The following is a 23,839-nucleotide window of genomic DNA, read 5'->3' on the forward strand; positions in this document are numbered from 1 at the left end:
CACTTTTCTACTCCATTTTAAACGTTGTAAAATTTTAAACAAATTAAGCGCGGTCCACTGCTGCACACGTGCCACAATATCGATACAGGGCCAGCTGTATCGATACTCGTATCGTCAAATCTCTGTGACGATACATCGTCGTATCGATATTTTGAACACAGCACTACCATACATATGTCTATTTATAGAGACAATTATATTTATTACACTGAATTTACAAACTGACATATGAACTGACTAATTTATTGATTCATCAGCCAATTTGCTCAGTTATTGTTAATTTAACTAGCATTAAGTCAGTGGTTGTTGTGTACAAACAGAACACTTATATTTTCTATCTTTAGGTTTTAGGCAACAAAGTACAACACACGTTTGTAAAGAAGGGATTAATCTACCAAACACTAAATGAACTAAAAGGCTCTGAAAAACAGTGTGTGAGATTTAGGATCACCTGTACAACAGAAGCAAATTACATACATGAAATGAAAAACACATATATACATTCACAGTTGGCAACACTAAGTGTTTGAGAATGTAAAGGGGCTCACAGCAGGTCCATTAGCCTTTTCAGGCTATTAAAAAGTCAAGCCAAACGGTTTATGATCACACTGTGTGGAAACACTGATCAGTTGGAAATGAGAAAGAGCTGCTTAAATTTGCCTGTGGGCAGGGCGTGTGTGTGTGTGTGTGTGTGTGTGTTGCAGGCAGGTGGGGGTTGAGAAAAATCCAGCACTTCATAACGATGACTGATATTGCTGGAAGCTTTGTTGTCATGACATAAACATGCTAAGAGAACTCACGGTGGTTTTACTATATTAGTGACGACAACTCTTAGATGTAGTGTTTTTTTATACAGAGGTGATGTTTGCTATTCCCAAACCTAAACCTAATCATCACACAAACTTGTTGATATCAGTAGATTTAAAACAAAACTTGCCAATAAAGCAAAAATATTTATATTTTTAAATACATTTTGCATTTACCCAAAATTTATTTTATGATTGCAAATTAATTTTCTTGTTCATTTTAAGTTGCATTGTTTACATCATATATTTGAAACAGAATTTGGCAATCAAAATCTTTGTTGTAAGGGTGATTTGGCCTATTTATGAGCTGTTTAAATGGGCAAGTTCAGATGTCCTTGCAAGTCTGTTTTTGGCATATTTCTCTATATTTGTGAGGCCCTCACAAGTAAAGCCAAACCTGTACAGTGTGTTTGGTTTAAGCAAAAATCCTGCATGGATGGATCTCAGCAGAGTAATTGTTACCATTGCCAGATTTGTTCTAAAACTGGCATATATTAGAAAGCTGTGGAGGAGCAGTGACTCAATGTGGTCGGCAAACATCTGGATGTGCAACACTGTGAACGGTTTTGTAAAGCAGAAATAAAAGTGATTTGTTCCACTCAGAACAGTCATAGATGAGTTTTAAGCATGAACATTGGCCTTACTTTTGTTTCTCTATATTTCCCCATTGTTTTACAGCTTGTCTTTAATGATACAATCTTTTTTTGCCTGAAGCACCTACAGTATGTGTTTGTATTCAGTTGACACATTTCAGGGTTTCTTTCCAGATTTGGCATGATAAATGACTCAGGTTTCTGCTTTAAATTTGCTGCTGCCAAGGCAACACAAAAAATAAACAACACACTATAGTGCTGACTTTTTTTTTTTTTTTGATGGAATACACTTTTTTAATGTATCAAGGAAAATCAAATTGTCTACATGTCAATATACAATAACATTTTACTGGTAACATTTTACAATAAAGTTATTAACATTAATGAATGTCATAAAGTAACACTGAAAATGTACATGAACAAAATGTAAATGAACAAAATGTATAAATTCATGTAGAAATAAACCTATCCCTGATTAATAAATGTGTTACGGAGTGAGCAGAGGAAACGTGCGGATCCATATACAAGGCTTTATTTGAAGACATGATCAGAAACAGGCAGGGTCTAACACCAGCAAACAGATATAGCACAGGAAAGACACAAGAGAAGTCCGGTAAACAGGCGTGGGTCAATCAACAGCGAACGTAATCCAGAGGGCGAGGCAAACAAGTAATCCAGGCAGACAGACGATAATCCAGGCGAGGTACATACAGAGTCCGAAACGGCAATACAAAGAGGTAATCCAAGACAGACAGGACGAGATAAACAGACTAGAATACAGATTCCGGTAACTAGACTATGAACAAGACTAAACTAAAATCAGGAAACTCGGAATGGCTCCGTAATGTAGCTATCGCTTGAAGAATGAATAAACGCAATACAATACTCGGCAGTGAGGAAGAGGAAGTCCATGGTTTATATAGGGTGTTTGATTGGTGACAGCTGTGTGTGTAATCAGTGCAATGGATGATGGGAAATGTAGTCCGGGGTGACATGCAACAGTTTGTGTAGTGTGAGAGTCAATGTAATTGGAAGGCAACATCTGGTGGCGAGCAGACGGAAAACCACGGACCGGATTCGTGACAAAATGTTGTAAAAGTAATGTGCATTATGTCATGTAATCTATTGCATTAACTAATGTTAACATACAGGATTATACGCTCTCAGAAAAAAGGTACAAAATCTGTCACTGGGGCAGTACCCGTTCAAAAGGTGCTAATATGTAAACTTTTGGTACTAATAGGTACTTTTAAGGAACTATTATGCACCCTTTAGCTATAAATAAGGTACTAAAGTGAACATATTTAAAAGTTACTGTCCCAGTGACAGCTTTTGTACCTTTTCTTCTGAGATTATAAAATGTTACCATTTTATTTTATTTGAGGAAAAATTCAAACGTACAGAAGAGGATGTGACCTACATTGTTGTTTTGTTGGCATGCCACTGACAATGAAATGGTTAACGTTTCGATCATCACAGACCACCAGTTCTTCACTTCTGGTATCTGTATTTGTAATAAGTTGGGGAAAAGTGCTGGAGGGTTTCTATCTTGACATTCACCCCTCTTTTTGTCTGAAAAGCTCTTTGTCTTGGGCTGCTCTGCATGTTCCTATAAGCACACAGACTCATGCTGCAGGAATGTGCAAAGAGTGATTGAGAAATGACCCAGTGAGCAAGATAAAACAGAAGCTGATCACTCCTTCACATTGCAGTTTATTTAATAATGCTTTTTGTATATTTGTACATGTCTGTCTGATCATAGGCTGTGAGTTAATAAAGGTTCCTAATATAACCAGGGAAACCAGTTCTGAAGTTGTTTTTATTCTTTGAATACAGTTTATTATATTCCCTGTGACCTTCGAGGGGAATTACTAAAAATCTGATTCATCAGCACCTTTTGTAATAGCAATAATAATAATAAAGGAAGGCTTAAAAGCTGGAAGTTATTATCTCTAACCTCAGCGGGCGACAGTTGACACTGTTCATGTTGTTTGCAACAATCTTTTTAAAAACACGAGAAAACAGCTTTGTAAGCTCAGTTGTAATGATGCACATTTTTTTGTCTGGCATATCATTGACAGTTTTAAATTTGTAAATGATGCTTTTGCTATTACAAGTTTAATTACGGTTCTTTTTGTGGTAACTTGCCACTGATATTTTAATCTTGTAATTTCTTCCCTTATCATGCATATTTTTGTCTTATCTTTATGTGAATATAAGGTTTCTGAAATGCACAGGCTGACACATAACTAGGCTGTGATCTGTTTAGAGGAGTTGCATGATCACTGAGAGGTTATTTTTAAATAACTTTTTTTTTTCAGCATACTGTAGCTTAAGTAAAATTGTAGTAGTGACGATTCTCTGGCAGCTTCACTTGAATCTAATCATGCACTGACTACGACTATTTACAGTGATTAAAATACCTTCTAGTATGTTAGAAATGCAGTTATTCAGTGCAATGGTAATTATAGTAATTTAACTACATCTACAATAATAAATCAACAGATTAGTTAAAAGATTTGTAACCTTACTGTCATAATGTGAAGATGAGAAGCCATTGTGTCAGTCTCATTCTGTAAATACCTCACAAACTATATTTTGCACTTACTAATTAATCACTGATTAAAGGTTGATAAAAAATGGTATCTCAGGGAAGATGTCATTCTAAGTTTCCCAAAAGAACCTTAGTGTGAATAACAATTTAATAATCTAAAGAACTTTTTGTGGAATGGAAAGGTTCAATGAATGTAAAGGTTCTTGATGGAACCAATGATGCCACTTAAAGAACCATTATTTTAAGAGCGTATCAAGGGTGGAAAGACATTTAGTTTGTTTCATAATTCTGTTCATGACAACCCTATACTAGGCTATAAACCAAAAAAAATGTTGTTTTCCATATTCTGAATGTTTTTGGCATGAATGTTGATATTGTATGTATTTCAGATGCTTTCCAAAACACCTGAGAGAAAATACTCATATTTACTGTGAGAAATGAATGTCACTTGATTCTCAGATTCATTGTATTGCATTCTACGCAGTTTGCATTAAATCAGGTTTTATTGGGGATATCAAACCCACATCCTGAGGGGAGACTCAGTGACATCCATCACGTAATGAATTCAAAACCAAAAACTGAAGCATTCTAAAAGACACATAATCCCAGGGAGATGAAGACAGACACAGGGAGACGTGTGTTAACAGGAAAGACACTGAAAGGAATTAGCTTGCAAGGCTTAGGAACTCAAACTATACATATATCTGACATGGTTCAGGCTACTGACTGTTTTTTGTACTACGTGTATGTGAGAGGATTAGTAAGGTAACACAATGACTTTCTTTAAAACTGATATAAAAAAGAAGACTGACTGTGGTTTTTGTACTGAGTGTATGTGAGAGGATTAGTAAAGTAGCAGAATGACATTCTTTAAAGCTATGATTTAAAATAGAAGAGGTCAGAAAATCGATGTTAAACAAACAGTGGAACCAGCTGTTGCAAAATGTTTTTCAAGTACCTTGGAGTGCCATATAAATACAAGTGCAATGGTATATAAATATGTCATAGGTTCCCCCACAGCACAGTCATTAAGACTCAAAACTTTAGTGTTATCATTAATATTACTATGACCATTATCACAACAATTCACCTTTAAACTCATTAATCTTATCATACCTCTCTCCTTAGCGAGACACCTAAACCTACTACATATATTCCAGTAGTGTCAGTCACACAAATGATCAAATAAGTAATATAGAAATGACTAAATATTATAAATATTGTAATTATATTTTATTTCTTTATAATAAATACATTTTATTAAATATATATGCAAATTCTTTATGTAGATCTTTCTGGGTAGCCTTGGTATCAGTAATGTCAGGGAGAGTTAACAAATGCTTGGAAAGTATTTCACCAAATATATATTCATTGATGTTATATAATGACATTCTCTTCTTTCCTCTTTTATTTCTTCCCTCTTTCTCTCTCTCTCCATCAGAAGCTCTTTGTCATGGCCTTCATTTGTTTGTGATGACAGGTGAATCAGTTTACAGTCTATTACGTAAAGAATATCATGGCTTTACATCTGCCACAGTGGAAGTTTACATTTAACAAGCCTCTTCGCTCCATTACCACACAAAAATACTTCTGTCTTTGGGACAATAATCATTTAAAAAGAAAAGTTGATTCGATGTTTTCAAAATAAGGTGTGAAACTGACCAGGCCACATTGTTTTAATACCATCACCATATTTAGTGTGACCTTTGAGTGTGTGTGTGTAAAATGAAATCATCCTGAAAGGTTATGGGAGCTTCAGATCATTTTGTTCAATGGAAGCCCAAGATAAAAACAAGGGTGAGACCTTTTGGTCTCATTACTGCTCTTTAGAAACACAAAACATCCCTAGTGGCAGCTCAGCATCTCGCATTGTGAATCTAGTGATTCAGAGTTGCCTGTTATGATGCAATGCTTTAATGCGGTTTTCAAAAAATATTCTTATGTACACTCTTGCTGTTATTCAAGAAAAACAACCACAGTCTAAAATTGAGTTTAACGTTTTTGCAGCACCTGCCAATACTGAGTGAAATTAAGAAAGCGTAAATACATTTAAAAAATGTGTAATAATTTTTAATTTTATTATTATCATGTCGGTTGTTGTCTTTCCATGCATGATTTTCCACATCCTATATCCTGAATTTCAGGAATGCACTGGAAGCATTTGACACTCTGTATGCCATGTTTGTTCTGTTTTATGTGATGAAGGGGTGTGGCTCTGCTAATACTGTGTGCAACAGCTCATCATGCGTAATTTGTCTCATTCTTGTGTATTCAGTTGTTTAGACACCTGTACCATGATGCCAAAAGATGCATCAGATGAGTTTCTGGTCACATTTATTGTTCCTAGTTACAGTATATTTAACTATTTGATCTTATTTATTTTAAAGGAAAAATTCACCCAAATAAAAATAATTTATTCACCTTCATGTCTTTCCAAACCAATATATTTTTCTTTCTTCTGTGTAACACAAATTAAGTAAAGAATAATAAATAATAGCGTTTTGTCCATATAACGAATGTGAAATCCAAAATTACAAAAAAAGCAACATAAAAGTTGTCATTTAAACGACTTGAACAGCATTGAACGCCTTGAATTTTGATCTGTTCCTTACACAGAGACATTGTATGGCTTGGAGTATATTGCATGTGGACAACATTTATGATACCTTTATAGTGTTTTTTGACATTTTAAAGTTTAACAGCTTGGCTCTCCATTTATTAAATAACACATATTGGCCGGTGCATTTCTCCTTTATGTTCCACAATAGAAAGAATGCTATAAGGTCTGGAACAACTTATGAGTAAATAATGACACGGGTGAAATTTTGGGGTGAACTGTCCCTTTAAATGCTGTGTTCTGGATTTGTGCTAGTCTTTAATAAGTATGAAGCATTGCAGAATATTGCTTTATAAGAGAGTCAAAAATAAGCTGGCGTGTGCTTATTTGGTAATTTCAGACACAACCATAACAGAAGACATAGAGAACAAAAGGCACACTCTCTCAGATGAATGTAAACATGAACATAAAATGTGGACCTTGTACACAAAGGTATTGGGTTTCATTGTGCGCACACTCACACACACACACACACACACAAAACCCTTTTATACACATGACCTGGACACACACACACTCTTATCTCGCAAGAAACTGATGCAGCACTGACTATTTTCCATGTCTTTGGGGGGTGGTCAGAAAGCATGTGGATTTGGGTCAGAATGTCAGTGTTATGTAACAGTTAGGTGTGGCCCAATGCTCCTGACGGAGCAGCGGTCTTAGTAAGAGCAGCCTCTGCTGTGGATCTTAGTCGTAGCACAAAGCTCTCACAAATATTTGCTTGCTTGCTTGAAAGTAGTACCCCAATCCTCTCAAATGCATTTTCCTAAAACATAAATCCCTTTAAATATAGATTTACAGTCCAAGTTTGATTGTTTCAATGTCCTGTTAGAGAATTATTTTCCTCCAAAGTTTATGAATTATACTAGGTTATCAGAACTGCTCTCACGTCAGTTGGAAGTAATTAATCCTTTTTTTCTCATCTGTATATTAGTGATATATCTTCCAAAACACCAAAACTGAGCCTGGTTTATTTTTGTTTATCTGAATATTAAAAATGTAATCAGTAGAAAATATAGATTTTCTTTTTTTTAAATATCTTTATTGATTTTAAGTTTACATAACAAAAACAACTTGTTATAACGACACAAAGTTATAACATAAACACTCATATATATTCACATACAGACAATCAACAGAAAAAAATATTATTAATATTGTTTAAAGGAGTCAAATGATGCGATTTAAATTTTTCCTTTCTCTTTGGAGTGTTACAAGCTCTTGGTGCATAAAGAAGATCTGTAAAGTTGCAAAGACTAAAGTCTCAAATCCAAAGAGATATTCTTTATAAAAGTTAAGACTTGTCCACGCCCCCTCCTAAAACGGCTAGTTTAAAAACGCCCCCACATATCTACGTCACTGTGTGGGAAGATTTGCATAACGCCGCCCAAATGTTCACGCAAAGAAAGAAGGCGTAACTTTTATTCTCACTGTAGTATTGTTGTTGCCGCCGGCACCATGTCGTGGAGATGCTGTGTGTTTAGTTGTGAAAGCGAAACTACTTTGTTTGGTCTTCCAAAAGAGGATGATATCCGCTTCGTCATGCCTGGAGCTGATCCGTACTGGTCGCTGAGGAAATACATCAACTTCGCGCTGTGGATCGCCGGATCGGCTTTCACTGTGGACAAAGCGGAGTCCAGCCCGGGGTCGTCACATGTGGTTGCCGCACGCCCGCCGGCCGCTCCTTCGTCGAATCCGCCGGCCGCGCCATTCTCAAGGCCGCCGGCCTCCGCTCACTCAAGCCTGTCGTGTGTGACGCATTTTATGGAAGACTGTTTCCTGAACCTGCAGAGTAGCATACAATGGGTCTGTGCTCAAAGGCTGTTCTATAAAGTGGGGCAGTTCCAACTTTGGAAGGACAGTCTGGCGCTTTTGACTCACAGCATGAAAGTACATTTTTTATATTTCAAGAATTTGCCACTGATGATTCAAACGTGAGTTTTGGGCAGTGTGGAGTAGCACTTGTTGTTTGTCATTTCTCCGATCACAAATGCAGACAAGAGTTTTATGTTTACGCGGCGCGATGCAACGCAACGCGTAAAAAGACAGTATAAGTCATTATAATCAGTAATTATGTCCCCACTGGATGCTCGTTTGTAATGGGTTTTATTGCTTTTGTCTCGTCACACCGTGACACACGGAAACACAGTATGTTAAGGGGCGTAACATTTCCGTCACACGCTTGAGGTATTCAGCCAATCACAACGCACTGGATAGCTGGCCAATCAGCATACACCTCGCTTTTCAGAACGATGAGCTTTGTAAAAATCGACATGTTTCAGAAAGGCGGGGCATAGAGGAGCAACAATAATGTACAGTATGTGGAAAATAATGTTTTTTAAACCTTAAACCGCATAAACACATTGCATTACACCAAATACACAAAATAATGTTCTTTTTAGCAACGTCATATGACCCCTTTAAATAAAAAGTATTATTTAATTTCAGTTTAAGCTTTAGTAACTTGGTGCTTTTGTCATTTTATTATTTTTTATTTCTTTAGCTTTATTTTTTATCTCAGTTTTGTTTTACTGCAGTTGTCATTTTACTGCAGCTTAAATATAATTTCAGTTCATTGCCAAGACAACATTTCTCATTTTTGTTTAATTTTTCAAAGCATTCCATTTAATATTTTTATTTTATTTCAGCTATATGTCAATTAACAAATACTATTTTTAATATTTTTAGTTTCACTGGCAGACACTGGCAGATCTCCATCCTCATTGGAAGAAAGATTGCTAGAGCAGTAATGGAGATTTATTTGAGTGTGAGACTGAAAAACAGTGCTTGAAACAGTTCAGTTTGGTTGCGGCCAGTGTTGGGCAGTAACGCATTACTTAGTAACGTGTTATTGTAATTTGATTACTTTTTTTAGTAACGGAGTAATTTAACACGTTATAATTTTCAAAATAGTAATTAGAGTATAGTTACAAGCCGAGGTCTCTATACGTTACTGCCGCGTTACATTGCTGACAGAATGCTGTGTTTTATAATCTGGAGATTGTAAAAAGGATGTAGCACAAGCACACGCACTGTCGAGTCAAGTGCCAGTAGATTAGAGACCTGCTCTCCCGCGAGACCCGACGCAACAGAGTGCGGCGCGGGACAAGACTTGATAGGCGAGTGCAGAGACTCGTGTGTGTGCGGGATGCGGGAGAATAAAATGATTCACGGCACTCCCGCAAAATAGAAATATAAACATAAAATATCTAAAACAAATAAATTGTTATTCATCTATTCCGTGTATGCTGGGATTTCATCAATTTAATTGAGAAAAAAGTAACGTAACTAGTAATGTAACTAATTACTAATTACTTTTGAAATAAAGTAATCAGAACAGTAACATGATTACTTTTAAAAGGAGTAATCAGTAATTTGATTACATTTTCAGAGTAACTTGCCCAACACTGGTTGCGGCATAAACAATCAGACTATTGTGTATGGTATGTATTATTGATAGGTGTGCACAGAATCAGCAGCATAATTCCACAGAAAGGGCAACAGATTTCCAGAGATTCGGATGTCTGTCATTCACAAAGCTCTGCCACTCCTGCATTTATTAAATAGTTTATCAAAGTGACGAATGACCATGATATTAATGATGAATGATATTATTTATGACAGGGACAAATGCTGACTAGACACATGTGACGTGCTCTGATGTGATTGGGTGGATGCTTGTTTTATTCAGTAATAAGTAAATAACAAAATGATACTTTTAAGGAGGCGTGTGAGTTAGGATGAACAGATCATGTGTTTTATGACACATAATCAAAATTTTTTACTGTATGTGACAGGTCAACACACATTTTGTTATTAGTCACATACATTGGAACCCAGGTGAGTCAGGTGAAGATAAGCTACTGTAGATCAGCAATTCCTATCAAGTGAATTTGAGTCACAGTAACACGTTTTATTTATTTATTTTTATTTATCCTTTATTTTACCAGGATAGTCCCATTGAGATGCAAATCTCTTCTTCCAGGGAGTCCTGGCCAAAATGACAGCACAAAATGTTTCACAATAAAACAATTACAAACACATAAAACAAACAAAATTTTTCCCTACCTTCAGATGATTACAAATATGTGACAAAAAAAAACAAAAAACAAAACAAGAATTTACTCATAGCAAGTACATGTTTCCTTTAGAATAGACCATAAAAGGTTTTTTAAAAAATCTAAAGAGGGGAGTGTTTCTAGCATAATAACACTCTGCAACTCATTCCATAATGAGGGAGCAAAAAAAGAGAAGGCAGTTTTGCCAAGCTCTGAATATACTCTTGGAACTTTTAAAAGTAATTTAGCAGAAGATCTAGTGCTGTAATTACATGTATAAAAGGATAAAAGACTGCAGATATAAATTGGTAATTTACCTAACAGTGCCTTAGCGATAAACAACAGCATGTGCACTTTCCTTCTTTGAAACAAAGAGGACCATCCCACCAATTCATACAATATACAATGATGAGTGCGTGAAGAAGCACTCGTCACAAAACGTAAAGCAGCATTTTATACATAGTCCAACTTTTTAAGTGAAGATAAACTTGCATGCATATAAATCACATCACCATAATCTAACACTGAGAGGAAACAACTTTGTATAATTCTCTTTCTCGCTTCAAAAGGAAAACATTTCTTTAAGCAAAAAAGAAAACCCAATTTTAATCTAAGCTTTTTTTTAAAGGTTTTCAATATGTACATAAAATCCCAATTTGTCATCCAACCATATACCCAAGTATTTGTAACAACTTACTCTTTCAATAGATTCTCCTTGTAAAGTTGAAATAGGGTGATCTATTTCAGTGCGACAACGAGTGAAAAGCATGTATTTTGTTTTCTTTGAGTTTAAAACCAATTTTAAGTTGGACAATGACAGTTGCAGTAACTGAAATGATTCTTGCAAGAGCTCTATGGCTTGATTCACCGAATGTGCTACTGTGTAAATAATTGTGTCATCAGCATATAAATGAATTCTGAGGTTATCCCACAACCAAGGTCATTAATATAAATAGAAAATAAAACTGGTGCTAAAATAGAACCCTGTGGAACACCTTTTATCGTTTTTAGTTCATTTGAAATAAAATTTTCAACTGAGACACACTAAGTTCTTTCTGATAAATAATTATTGAACCAATTTAGAGCCATTTCACTAAAACCTACACAGTAAAAAACGCAGTGTCAATTTAACACTTAAAGTGTCGATTTTAACACTACTAAAGATCATATATGGTCCCAATCTGTCTAGTGTTAAAAGTACACCGTTCATAGTGTTGAATTTTTAGTGTTAATATAGTACCTTTGTAATGTGGGGTTTGGTGTTTGGGTTTTGTTTCATGTTCATGTTTTCCATGTCTTTTATTTGTACTATGACCTGATCTAAAGCCTGATTGAAATTCATTTAAAACTTTATATTCAGTTAAGAACTGTTTCACTTGATCATTAACAAAAGATTCAAATACTTTTGCCAACACAGACAACCTACTAATTGGTCTACATTGGAGTCACGGTATCGATATTTCAAAATTGTTTGCATCTTGTTTTACATTCAGAATCTGTGTTAATGGGTTATCCTATACGGATTGCTTGTTGACTGAAAAGACAGAAAATTGACACTGCTGTTCATCACGTAAACAATAAACGAATTCAGAATTCACTGAAATGACTCCTCACTGATATCTGTAAATGACACAAAATCTTGAACTGGATATGAGTTTATTCAGATTAAATATGAAAAGCCACAGGCGTCTCAGGTTGTTTGCTTTAGCATCCATAGCCCTGAGATCATGGCTTCCCTTACTAACACACATGCCAGAGCATGTATTTCTGCTTTTGCCCAGAGGGCTCAAACAGTCAGAGAGGAAACTGAAGTTTTAACCCCTTTTCAGCCATAGCTGAACAGATGGGTGCCAGCAACAATATGACGGATGTTTATATAAAATATTCCTGGAAAGTCTAAACCTACTGTAGTTTGTCAATTACAGGTGCATCTCAATAAATTAGAATGTCGTGGAAAAGTTCATTTATTTCAGTAATTCAACTCAAATTGTGAAACTCGTGTATTAAATAAATTCAATGCACACAGACTGAAGTAGTTTAAGTCTTTGGTTCTTTTAATTGTGATGATTTTGGCTCACATTTAACAAAAACCCACCAACTCACTATCTCAACAAATTAGAATACTCCATAAGACCAATAAAAAAAAACATTTTTAATGAATTGTTGGCCTTCTGGAAAGTATGTTAATTTACTGTACATGTACTCAATACTTGGTAGGAGCTCCTTTTGCTTTAATTACTGCCCCAATTCGGCGTGGCATGGAGGTGATCAGTTTGTGGCACTACTGAGGTGGTATGGAAGCCCAGGTTTCTTTGACAGTGGCCTTCAGCTCATCTGCATTTTTTGGTCTCTTGTTCCTCATTTTCCTCTTGACAATACCCCATAGATTCTCTATGGGGTTCAGGTCTGGTGAGTTTGCTGGCCAGTAAAGCACACCAACACCATGGTCATTTAACCAACTTTTGGTGCATTTGGCAGTGTGGGCAGGTGCCAAACCCTGCTGGAAAATGAAATCAGCATCTTCAAAAAGCTGGTCAGCAGAAGGAAGCATGAAGTGCTCCAAAATTTATTGGTAAACGGGTGCAGTGACGTTGGTTTTCAAAAAACACAATGGACCAACACCAGCAGATGACATTGCACCCCAAATCATCACAGACTGTGGAAACTTAACACTGGACTTCAAGCAACTTGGGCTATGAGCTTATCCACCCTTCCTCCAGACTCTAGGACCTTGGTTTCCAAATGAAATACAAAACTTGCTCTCATCTGAAAAGAGGACTTTGGACCACTGGGCAACAGTCCAGTTCTTCTTCTCCTTAGCCCAGGTAAGACGCCTCTGACGTTGTCTGTGGTTCAGGAGTGGCTTAACAAGAGGAATACGACAACTGTAGCCAAATTCCTTGACACGTCTGTGTGTGGTGGCTCTTGATGCCTTGACCCCAGCCTCAGTCCATTCCTTGTGAAGTTCACTCAAATTCTTGAATCGATTTTGCTTGACAATCCTCATAAGGCTGCAGTTCTCTCGGTTGGTTGTGCATCTTTTTCTTCCACACTTTTTCCTTCCACTCAACTTTCTGTTAACATGCTTGGATACAGCACTCTGTGAACAGCCAGCTTCTTTGGCAATGAATGTTTGTGGCTTACCCTCCTTGTGAAGGGTGTCAATGATTGTCTTCTGGACAACTGTCAGATCAGCAGTCTTCCCCATGATTGTGTAGCCTAGTGAACCAAACTGAGAGACCATTTTGAAGGCTCAGGAAACCGTTGCAGGTGTTTTGAGTTGATTAGCTGATTGGCATGTCACCATATTCTAATTAGTTGAGATAGTGAATTGGTGGGTTTTTGTTAAATGTGAACCAAAATCATCACAATTAAAAGAACCAAAGACTTAAACTACTTCAGTCTGCGTGCATTGAATTTATTTAATACACGAGTTTCACAATTTGAGTTGAATTACTGAAATAAAGGAACTGAGTGGCCAGCAAACTCACCAGACCTGAACTGTATTGTCTGTATTGTCAAGAGGAAAATGAGAAACAAGAGACCAAAAAATGCAGATGAGCTGAAGGCCACTGTCAAAGAAACCTGGGCTTCCATACCACCTCAGTAGTGCCACAAACTGATCACCTCCATGCCGCGCCGAATTGAGGCAGTAATTAAAGCAGAAGGAGACCCTACCAAGTTATTGAGTACATGTACAGTAAATGAACATACTTTCCAGAAGGCCAACAATTCACTAAAAATGTTTTTTTTATTGGTCTTATGAAGTATTCTAATTTGTTGAGATATTGAATTGGTGGGTTTTTGTTAAATGTGAGCCAAAATCATCACAATTAAAAGAACCAAAGACTTAAACTACTTCAGTCTGTGTGCATTGCATTTATTTAATACACGAGTTTCACAATTTGAGCTGAATTACTGAAATAAATGAACTTTTCCACGACATTCTAATTTATTGAGATGCACCTGTACTAGCAGGATGAGGCAGGGCTGTTGGATTGTATTAAGAAACCAGAATATCATTAGCCATGTATTGCATGCGACACCCAAACAGCTTAATTCATGTGAACTCTTTCGATGTGATGAGTCAAGCATGAACACTGGATTGTGGTCAGAACCACCCAGCTGATCAGACACGCTGCGGGCAGAAGATCTGCGAGTCCCTCGCTTCAGAACCTGTCAAAGAACATTTTTGTCATTTCCCCCGAATGGCGTTCAAGGTTTGTTCATGCTGTGAAGTGTCTTTATGAAGTCTGCAAAGTCATTTGGATTAAATTTGGTACTTTAATTGCTTTATTTATTCAAATGCTGCATGTTCTGTAGAAAAAGGATGCGTACAAATAATTTATGCACCTCCCCTTGTATTTCTAACAGTCGAATAAAAAACATTTAATCTTTAATTTTTTTTTTGCATAATGAGTCACAGAAATTGTCTTGCAGAATGACTATATGGTGATTCCCAAAGCTTTTTTTCTGTGCCGGTGAGGTGTGCCATATCCCACACAAGATTCATTCTGCAAGTGAAGACAAACACTGAAGGAAGAAGAAGGCTATAGCAGACTTGTGCAACTAAGCAAAACTAATCTCAGACTGCTCCCTGGTGGTTACTAGTTGCAAAAGGTTCAATTGTGCAATAGTGAACTTGCACAACACCTAGAGACCTTTATTCCAGGAGGGAAGCCCTTTTGACAACAAGATGACAATTAATCAGTGAATTTAATGCAGTGTATAAAGACCCCAATGATTATTCGGCCATTGTTAGCAAATTCTTAATATTGCACTTTAATGCTAAAAGACTTACCATGTTGCTGTATTGTCACAATAATGATTAGAGTGAACAGGACAAAAGTGCAGAACTTAAAGACATAGTTCACCATAAAATGAAAGTTACCCCATGATTTACTCACCCTCAAGCAATCCTCTGAATACACTTGGAGTTATATTAAAAAAGTGTCCTGGCTCTTCCAAGCTTTATAAAGTTTTAAATATGGATATTTTCTTACACAAACACATCTCTTTGCTTCAGAAGGCCTTTGTTAACCCCCTGGAGTGGTGTGGAGCACTTTTTATGATGGATGGACGCACTTTTGTGGGCTTCAAAATCTCAACCCCCATTCACTGCCAAGCTTGTAAAAGCCAGGACATTTTTTTTATATATAACTCTGATCATATTCGCCTGAAAGAAGAAAGTCATATACACCTAGGGTGGCTTGAGGGTGAGTAAATCATTTTCATGTTTGGGTGAACAATCCCTTTAATATTTATTCTGAACCTGAAAACACAACACCACATTCTTCCAAGATATATTTGCAATACATTCACTTAATTAATTTTAATATTTATTACACAATGTGCTATATTTATATTTATGTATAACCTGTGCCACAATTAATTATTCTTAAAAGTAAAAAAAAAAAAATTGCAACTTTTTATCTCACAATTCTGACCCTTTTTCTTGCAATTGCAAGATTATAACTCACAATTTAGACTTTTCTTCTCAGAATTGTGAGTTTATATTACTCAATTCTGAAAAAATAGATTTTTTCATAATAATAAACTTTAAATTAAAATTGTGAGATCGCAGTTACATTTTAATTATTTCTTTTATTATTACTTCCATAAAAATGTGACCTGGACATGTTCTTTCCTGGTTACATAGAGAGGATTTAGTGGTGAAGCTTCTTTTAATTAATTTTTTAAAAGTATCTGTCAAGATAACACAGAAAAACAGAATACAATCTTATACATTCCCCTTGCGAACTTTTGCGCTGATACTTTACTTCTCCATTGGAAACTAGGGCATCTGGGTGTCAGTCCTCTTTCAGACTACAGTAACAATTGGTTCTCTGTTCCGCAGGAGTTTTGATCAGGTGAGCATCCAAACAGAGGACTATGTGATGACCGACACCTGCCCCACCCCTGTCCGCTCTCGGTCTAGTTCCACGCTAAGCCTGGATCTCGCATCACTTCAAGATCCATCTTCTCCCAAACGCAAACACAGGAAGGTAGGTGGAAATGTTCTGATCCGGGTAACTCTATCTGTCTTTTATCTGTTTGACTGTGGATCTTGTGGAGTGGACATGAAATGGACATCACATGGGTGATACACCTTTTAATCCTTACATAAAATACAGGTATTCAAATTCTCTTTACTTTCCCATAGGAAAAATGTATTGCTCAGTGGTTGCTTTTCCTAAGCTCAGGAGATTCTCATATATCTCTCGTTTTAGTATCAACAGCATTTTAGATATTTCTCCTAAAATTCCTTAGGAGAAATGGAAGTAGACACAAATGAGACATAAGAAATATTTGAGAAAAAAAGTCAAAACAGAGAATGTGGTGGAAGAAACATACAGGTGCATCTCAATAAATTAGAATGTCTGTAGTTTAAGTCTTTGGTTCTTTTAATTGTGATGATTTTGGCTCACATTTAACAAAAACCCACCAATTCACTATCTCAACAAATTAGAATGCTTCATAAGACCAATAAAAAAATTTTTTTAGTGAATTGTTGGCCTTCTGGAAAGTATGTTCATTTACTGTACATGTACTCAATAACTTGGTAGGGTCTCCTTCTGCTTTAATTACTGCCTCAATTCGGCATGGCATGGAGGTGATCAGTTTGTGGCACTGCTGAGGTGATATGGAAGCCCAGGTTTCTTTGACAGTGGCCTTCAGCTCATCTGCATTGTTTGGTCTCTTGTTTCTCATTTTCCACTTGACAATACCCCATAGATTCTCTATGGGGTTCAGGTCTGGTGAGTTTGCTGGCCACTCACACACACAGACGTGTCAAGGAATTTGGCTACAGTTGTCGTATTCCTTTTGTTAAGCCACTCCTGAACCACAGACAATGTCAGAGGCGTCTTACCTGGGCTAAGGAGAAGAACTGTACTGTTGCCCAGTGGTCCAAAGTCCTCTTTTCAGATGAGAGCAAGTTTTGTATTTCATTTGGAAACCAAGGTCCTAGAGTCTGGAGGAAGGGTGGAGAAGCTCATAGCCCAAGTTGCTTGAAGTCCAGTGTTAAGTTTCCACAGTCTGTGATGATTTGGGGTGCAATGTCATCTGCTGGTGTTGGTCCATTGTGTTTTTTGAAAACCAGCGTCACTGCACCCGTTTACCAAGAAGTTTTGGAGCACTTCATGCTTCCTTCTGCTGACCAGTTTTTTGAAGATGCTGATTTCATTTTCCAGCAGGATTTGGCACCTGCCCACACTGCCAAAAGCACCAAAAGTTGGTTAAATGACCATGGTGTTGGTGTGCTTGACTGGCCAGCAAACTCACCAGACCTGAACCCCATAGAGAATCTATGGGGTATTGTCAAGAGGAAAATGAGAAACAAGAGACCAAAAAATGCAGATGAGCTGAAGGCCACTGTCAAAGAAACGTGGGCTTCCATACCACCTCAGCAGTGCTACAAACTGATCACCTCCATGCCACGCCGAATTGAGGCAGTAATTGAAGCAAAAGGAGCCCCTACCAAGTATTGAGTGCATGTACAGTAAATGAACATACTTTCCAGAAGGCTAACAATTCACTAAAAATGTTTTTTTTTATTGGTCTTATGAAGTATTCTAATTTGTTGAGATAGTGAATTGGTGGGTTTTTGTTAAATGTGAGCCAAAATCATCACAATTAAAAGAACCAAAGACTTAAACTACTTCAGTCTGTGTGCATTGAATTTATTTAATACACGAGTTTCACAATTTGAGTTGAATTACTGAAATAAATGAACTTTCCCACGACATTCTAATTTATTGAGATGCACCTGTAGAATATTTCTTTATTGTCTTGCTGAAATCTCTATCAAGAGATAACTCCATTATAGGAATATTTTATTGCTCAGTGGTTGCTCTTTCTAACCTCAGGAGACTTAGTTGTGATTCTCATGTATTTCTCATTTTAGTCTCAACAGTGTCTCAGATGTTTCTCCTAAAAATCCTTAGGAGACATAAAAGTAGACACAACTGAGACAACGTGTGAGAAACATGAGAGATCTCTTTATTGCTGTAATCTCTTGCAAGACTCCATTATAAAAATGTTTTACTGCTCAGATGTTGTTTTTTTTTATTGCAATGGGGTTTTTCACCTTTAATGGTCAGGTCAGTAGAGGTAGAGACAGGAAATAATTGGACAGGTGAGAATTGAACAGGAGCAAGAAAGTACCTTTAGCTGGGATTCAAACCCATGTGGTCTGAGGGGCAGTTGTGCCTTCGCGTCAATGTGCTGCCCACAAAGCTATGGCTCTGACAGAGGTTACTCTACGCTCACGATACTTAGGGGTGATTGTCTTATATGTCTCATTGAGATATCAGCTTTGTCTTAAGATGTCTTCAGTTTTATTTTAGGAGAAACGTTAAACTTTTACTAATATTGTAAATACTAAAACTATCATTTAAATAGCATTAAACATTTCAGAATATCAAGGGTTACTAGTTTAAATGTTTAAATTTATCTTCAATGTCCAGCATTGTATACACCACATTTTCCAAACACTAGAAAGGACTTACAAGTGCATGATGTTTAGTATAAGATCAATACCTTTTTTTAACAAATGTAACACTAGTGTACCAGTTTTTTTTGGTTTTGTTTTTTTTCTTTGTTTAGTATTAAACATGACAATGCATGTATTGTCTTTGATTGAAATGGTGTAGATAAATGACATTGAAGCTAACCAGAGGGAAGAAAAAATAAAATAAAAATAGATCTCTTTACCATTTCAAACATTTCTCCTAGACAGAAATGAGGTTACCGTAAGGTTACCTTGAATGGAAACTTTTGCTTGAGTCTCCTGGTTCTCAAACTTGTCTCCTGAGACAAAAACTCTAACACTCTCACAATGGTCTTCTTTAAAGCTTTAGAAGAGATCTCAACAACTTTACACACTGTGACCACCAGAGTCTCTAAGGAGAAAAATCTGAGTACAGTGTGTGACGCTGTTGAGATCTTGTTTGAAACTTTGGAGGAGACAAATGTGAGACCACCAGAGTCTCTAGCTAAGGAGAAATATCTGAGCACAGTGTGTGATGTTGTTGAGATCTCTTTTAAAGCTTTGAAAGAGACAAATGTGAGAGATCCAGAGTCTCTAGCTAAGGAGAAATATCTGAACACAGTGTGTGATGTTGTTGAGATCTCTTTTAAAGCTTTAAAGGAGACCATTGTGAGATTGTTAGAGTTTTTGTCTCAGGAGACAAGTTTGAGAAGCAGGAGACTCAAGCTAAAATCTCCATTCGATCTTAAAGTAACCTAATTTCTGTCTAGGAGAAATATTTGAGATGTTAAAGAGATCTCACTTTTGATTGTTCTTTCCTATGGGTTGTCATTTCCTGCTAAACGAAAAGAACATACTGATATTAATTACATCACTAAAATTTACTGTAAGGAAGAGGAAGTAGACTGGATTTCTTATGCAGAGACTAATTTGCTTTAGCCTTGGGCAGCTGCTGCTCTACTTTCATCAGAGGATCAGATTACAGCAGTCACAGTTCTCTGTACAACAAGGCAAACACTAACAGATGCTGGATTTGTCTGAAATGTATTCTGTGTTTTATGTGGTCCTTTTTTTTATTCTGCATGGATGGTTTTTGTAGAAAAGTCTCACTGTTCGAATCCTGTGTTCTGTAAACTGTTTCTTGTGCTATGGTTTAACTTACTACATGAAAATACAGGGTAAATTGCAACTGGTGAAGAAACACCCTAAATGTGTTAGATATACTTTTTTATAATAATTTTGTTTATAACAAAAACGTTTGATGTTATTGAAATAAGTATATATCAGGTTATTTATATTTATTTTACAGATTATCTGATCTGTTTCAGTTCCATTCATGATGTAAACCTCTAGTGAACTTCAGTGTTGTGAACTCCTTAATGAGCCTGCAGAGGGCAGCACAGGCTTAACAACTGAGTGAACAACAGCTTAAAGGGGTCCTATTATGCTTTTTCACTTTTTAAATTTTAGTCAGTGTGTAGTGTGTATGTTTGGGCATAAAAAAGATCTTCAAACTTACAAATTTCAAAGTCCACTCCAAAGGGAGATATTTCGTTTTTTAAAAATCCCTTTTCAAGAACTACAACGAATGGCTCATTTGGACTACAGCGTTTGTTTTACGGGTTTTGTGATATCACAAAGTGGCCCATTAGAATATCATTAAAATAATTCCACCGTTACTGGGGAAACCTTGATCTTTACCACTCCAACAGTGCCTCCTGCTGGCAGAGAATGAGTTTGCATATATATGCCGCCTGTTTAATATGATTTAAACATTGTATAATTAAATATTATATGTAATATGTTAATATATACATTATAATAATTAAATATTATACATACCATCACAAAATCCTTTTATAAATTAGCAATATCATTATCAATCTTCCTTGTACAAATATATAAATTTAAACTTAATTTATATTTTTTGAAGTCAGTTTGTCCACACATGCATTCTGTGGTAATTGCATAGTCCACTTTAGTCATGTTGCACATTACATAAGCAATAGATCTGAAATGTTGGGTGTCTGTTCCTTAAGATTTCCATAACAACAGTTCAGTCTGACCTTCTGAGTTGACAGAAAACTAAAGTCAAAGTCACACAATAGTTAAGTCAAACAAAGTCTTCAATAGCAGTCTCAAGGAGGGCTGGCCTTTCTGTTGTCCACAACAAAGCAAACTTCAAGGTTTTATTCCTCTATGGATAACCATATGATGCCAAACAAAGAACACACCTTCCCTTTTTAAAATATATTAGCAGTAACTTATGCTTATGGTTGTCACGCCCCTGGACTCTATCTGTGTTTTTCCCTCTCCATGTGCCTGCCCTGACCTAGTTTTCCCATGTGTTTGATTGTTCGTTAGTTCCAGGTGTGTCTCGTCATCCCCTTGTCAAGTCAGGTGTATTTATAGTAGGGGTGGGGGGGGAAATCAATACAGCATAGTATCGCGATATTTTCCGCGGCAATACTGTATCGATACACGGACGCCAAGTATCAATCTTTTATTATACTACTTGGTAGAATAATAAAATCAGTTTCTTTACAATCCACTAGATAATGGTGTTGAGTTTTTTCTGGTGAGGTCAGCTGGGTCACCTTCAGCATGCAGTAAGTTAGTAAAATAAAGTTATCAGGAAAGCCCCGTCCGCTTTAAATCGGATGTATGGACTTACTTCGGATTTGTAAACAAGGCGGGGATGTAAGTAGGGATGCACCGAAAATATAGGCTACATATAATAATAATAATATATATGGTGCGCCGCGTCGTGCCTCGCCCCGCAGTGTTCAGCGCGCATGTTTCACTCTCCTCGTCACTGCGCGGTTTGACGCTCCGCTTCCGATCTATGAATGTGCGTTCCGCTCATGCACCGCTCATGCTCACCGGAAAAGCAAAATCCGCTCAAATAACGCGCTGACAGGAAATTTCTATGCAGTATACTTGTTCCGGTTTGCAGTAGCACTACTGTGCTGTAACATGGTGTAGGCTAGTTCAGCTGTACAAGGGCAACGCTGCTAAAATGATGCTACCTTCAGTGACACTCTGCTCTGCTCATATGCCCTGATAATAATAGCTTTGTAGGACTATACATTATTTGGATAATTAGTCAAAAAACAACAACAACTTATATCTGATTCTGTTACATAGAAATGAATAAAAATAATATATTGATATTTAAAGGCAGAGTAAGTGATTTCTGGTAGCCAATGTTGATATTTGAAATCACCAAAACAAACACGCCAAGGTAACACTTTTCAATAAGGTTTCATTAGTTAATGTTAGTTAATGTATTAACTTTCATGAACGAACAATGAACAATACATTTATTACAGTATTTATTCATCTTTCTTAATGTTAGTTAATGAGAATACAGTTATTTACTGTTAGTTCATGTTAATTCAGAGTGCATTAACTGTTAACAAGCACAACTGTTGATTTTAATAATGCATTAGTAAATGTTGAAAGTTTCTTTTTAGTTAAAACAGATGTTGTCAAAGTTTTCCTTTGAGGACATAATTTGAAGTTGGAAAAAGGTTATAAATTGCAATATATCGCAGAATATCGCAATATATTTAAAACCGCAATAATATTGTATCGTGACACAAGTATCGTGATAATATCATATTGTGAGGCCTCTGGTGATTCCCACCCCTAATTTATAGTGTGTGTTTGATTGTTCATTAGTTCCAGGTGTGTCTCGTCATCCCCTCGTCAAGTCAGGTGTATTTATAGTGAGTCCTGTTCTGAGTTCTTGGTCTGGTATTGAATGTTCGTCTATCCCCGCTACGTGTGTGTTCCTGGTTCCATTGATGTTTATTAAAGTCTGCTGGTTTGAAGTCTACTCCACGTCTCCTCGTTCCTTGCTCCGTGCTTCTCACAGTAGCGGTATCGTGACAGAATACCAAACCGCAAACAGTTACCTCCGTGTGTTCCCTCCGTTTTTGTTTCCATTTTTCCTCAGTGTTTTTTGTTTCCGTTGTGTCCATGGATCCCCTCCTTTGTCCGGAATACCTCCTCCTCCTGCTGGAGCAGAGGGAGAGATCACTCGAGGGCCACACCAGACTGTTCCTGGTCCTCTCCAACCTCTCCAGCTACCCGGACGACGCGCTCTGTGCGTTCTATGACGCCAGTCTAAACCCTGCATACAGAGCGCTGTCGTCCGAGAAAGGCCCTCGAGTTTCGCGCCTTTGTGGTGTGGACACTGTCACACCGTCTGTCCCGAGGGGGATCTCGCCAGTGCCACTCCGGACCCAGTGCCCAGCCCACCATCTCCCTGCTTCGCGGAGCGCATGCCCGAGATCGCCGCGGCCGACGAGCGGTTGCCACATGGAGCGACAGAGCAATGGATCGCCGCTAAGCCGGAGCTGCAAGTGACGTCAGCCAAGGTGCGAGAGCCGGCAACAGAGCCCGCCACGAGGGAGAATGCCGTGGACAGAGAGAGCGTGGAGTGGAGTGGAGCCCACTGCACCATGGCTGAGGGTGAGCTGATTATACATCTGGGACTGCTGAACTTCCCACCTTATAGCCTGGGAAACAGAGCTGGAAGCCGACTTGCCCCCTCTCCTCTCTCCTTCGTCCCTGCTGGTCTCGTCCAGCCCTGAGTGGGCTCCCGTTTCCCAGTCCAGTAGAGAGAGGGCTCCAGTCCCCGAGTCTAGCCCAGAGAGGGTTCCAGTCCCCAAGTTTAGCCCAGAGAGGGCTCCAGTCCCCGAGTTTAGCCCAG

At 37.4% G+C, this 23,839-nt stretch overlaps 1 protein-coding gene across 1 annotated transcript in view; it reads left to right on the top strand.

Annotated features, from left to right (window-relative positions):
- The window catches only part of LOC107721324 (absent in melanoma 1 protein-like), a 59,757-nt gene that overhangs the window by 10,533 nt on the left and 25,385 nt on the right, over positions 1-23,839 (top strand). The window contains exon 2 of the mRNA XM_016529276.1: positions 16,486-16,633. Coding sequence (XP_016384762.1) covers positions 16,486-16,633 — 148 coding nt within the window. The remainder of the gene's footprint in view (positions 1-16,485; positions 16,634-23,839) is intronic.

The sequence above is a fragment of the Sinocyclocheilus rhinocerous genome, unplaced genomic scaffold, assembly GCF_001515625.1.
Source record: "Sinocyclocheilus rhinocerous isolate Xijiao unplaced genomic scaffold, SAMN03320098_v1.1 scaffold432, whole genome shotgun sequence".
Lineage (NCBI taxonomy): Eukaryota > Metazoa > Chordata > Actinopteri > Cypriniformes > Cyprinidae > Sinocyclocheilus > Sinocyclocheilus rhinocerous.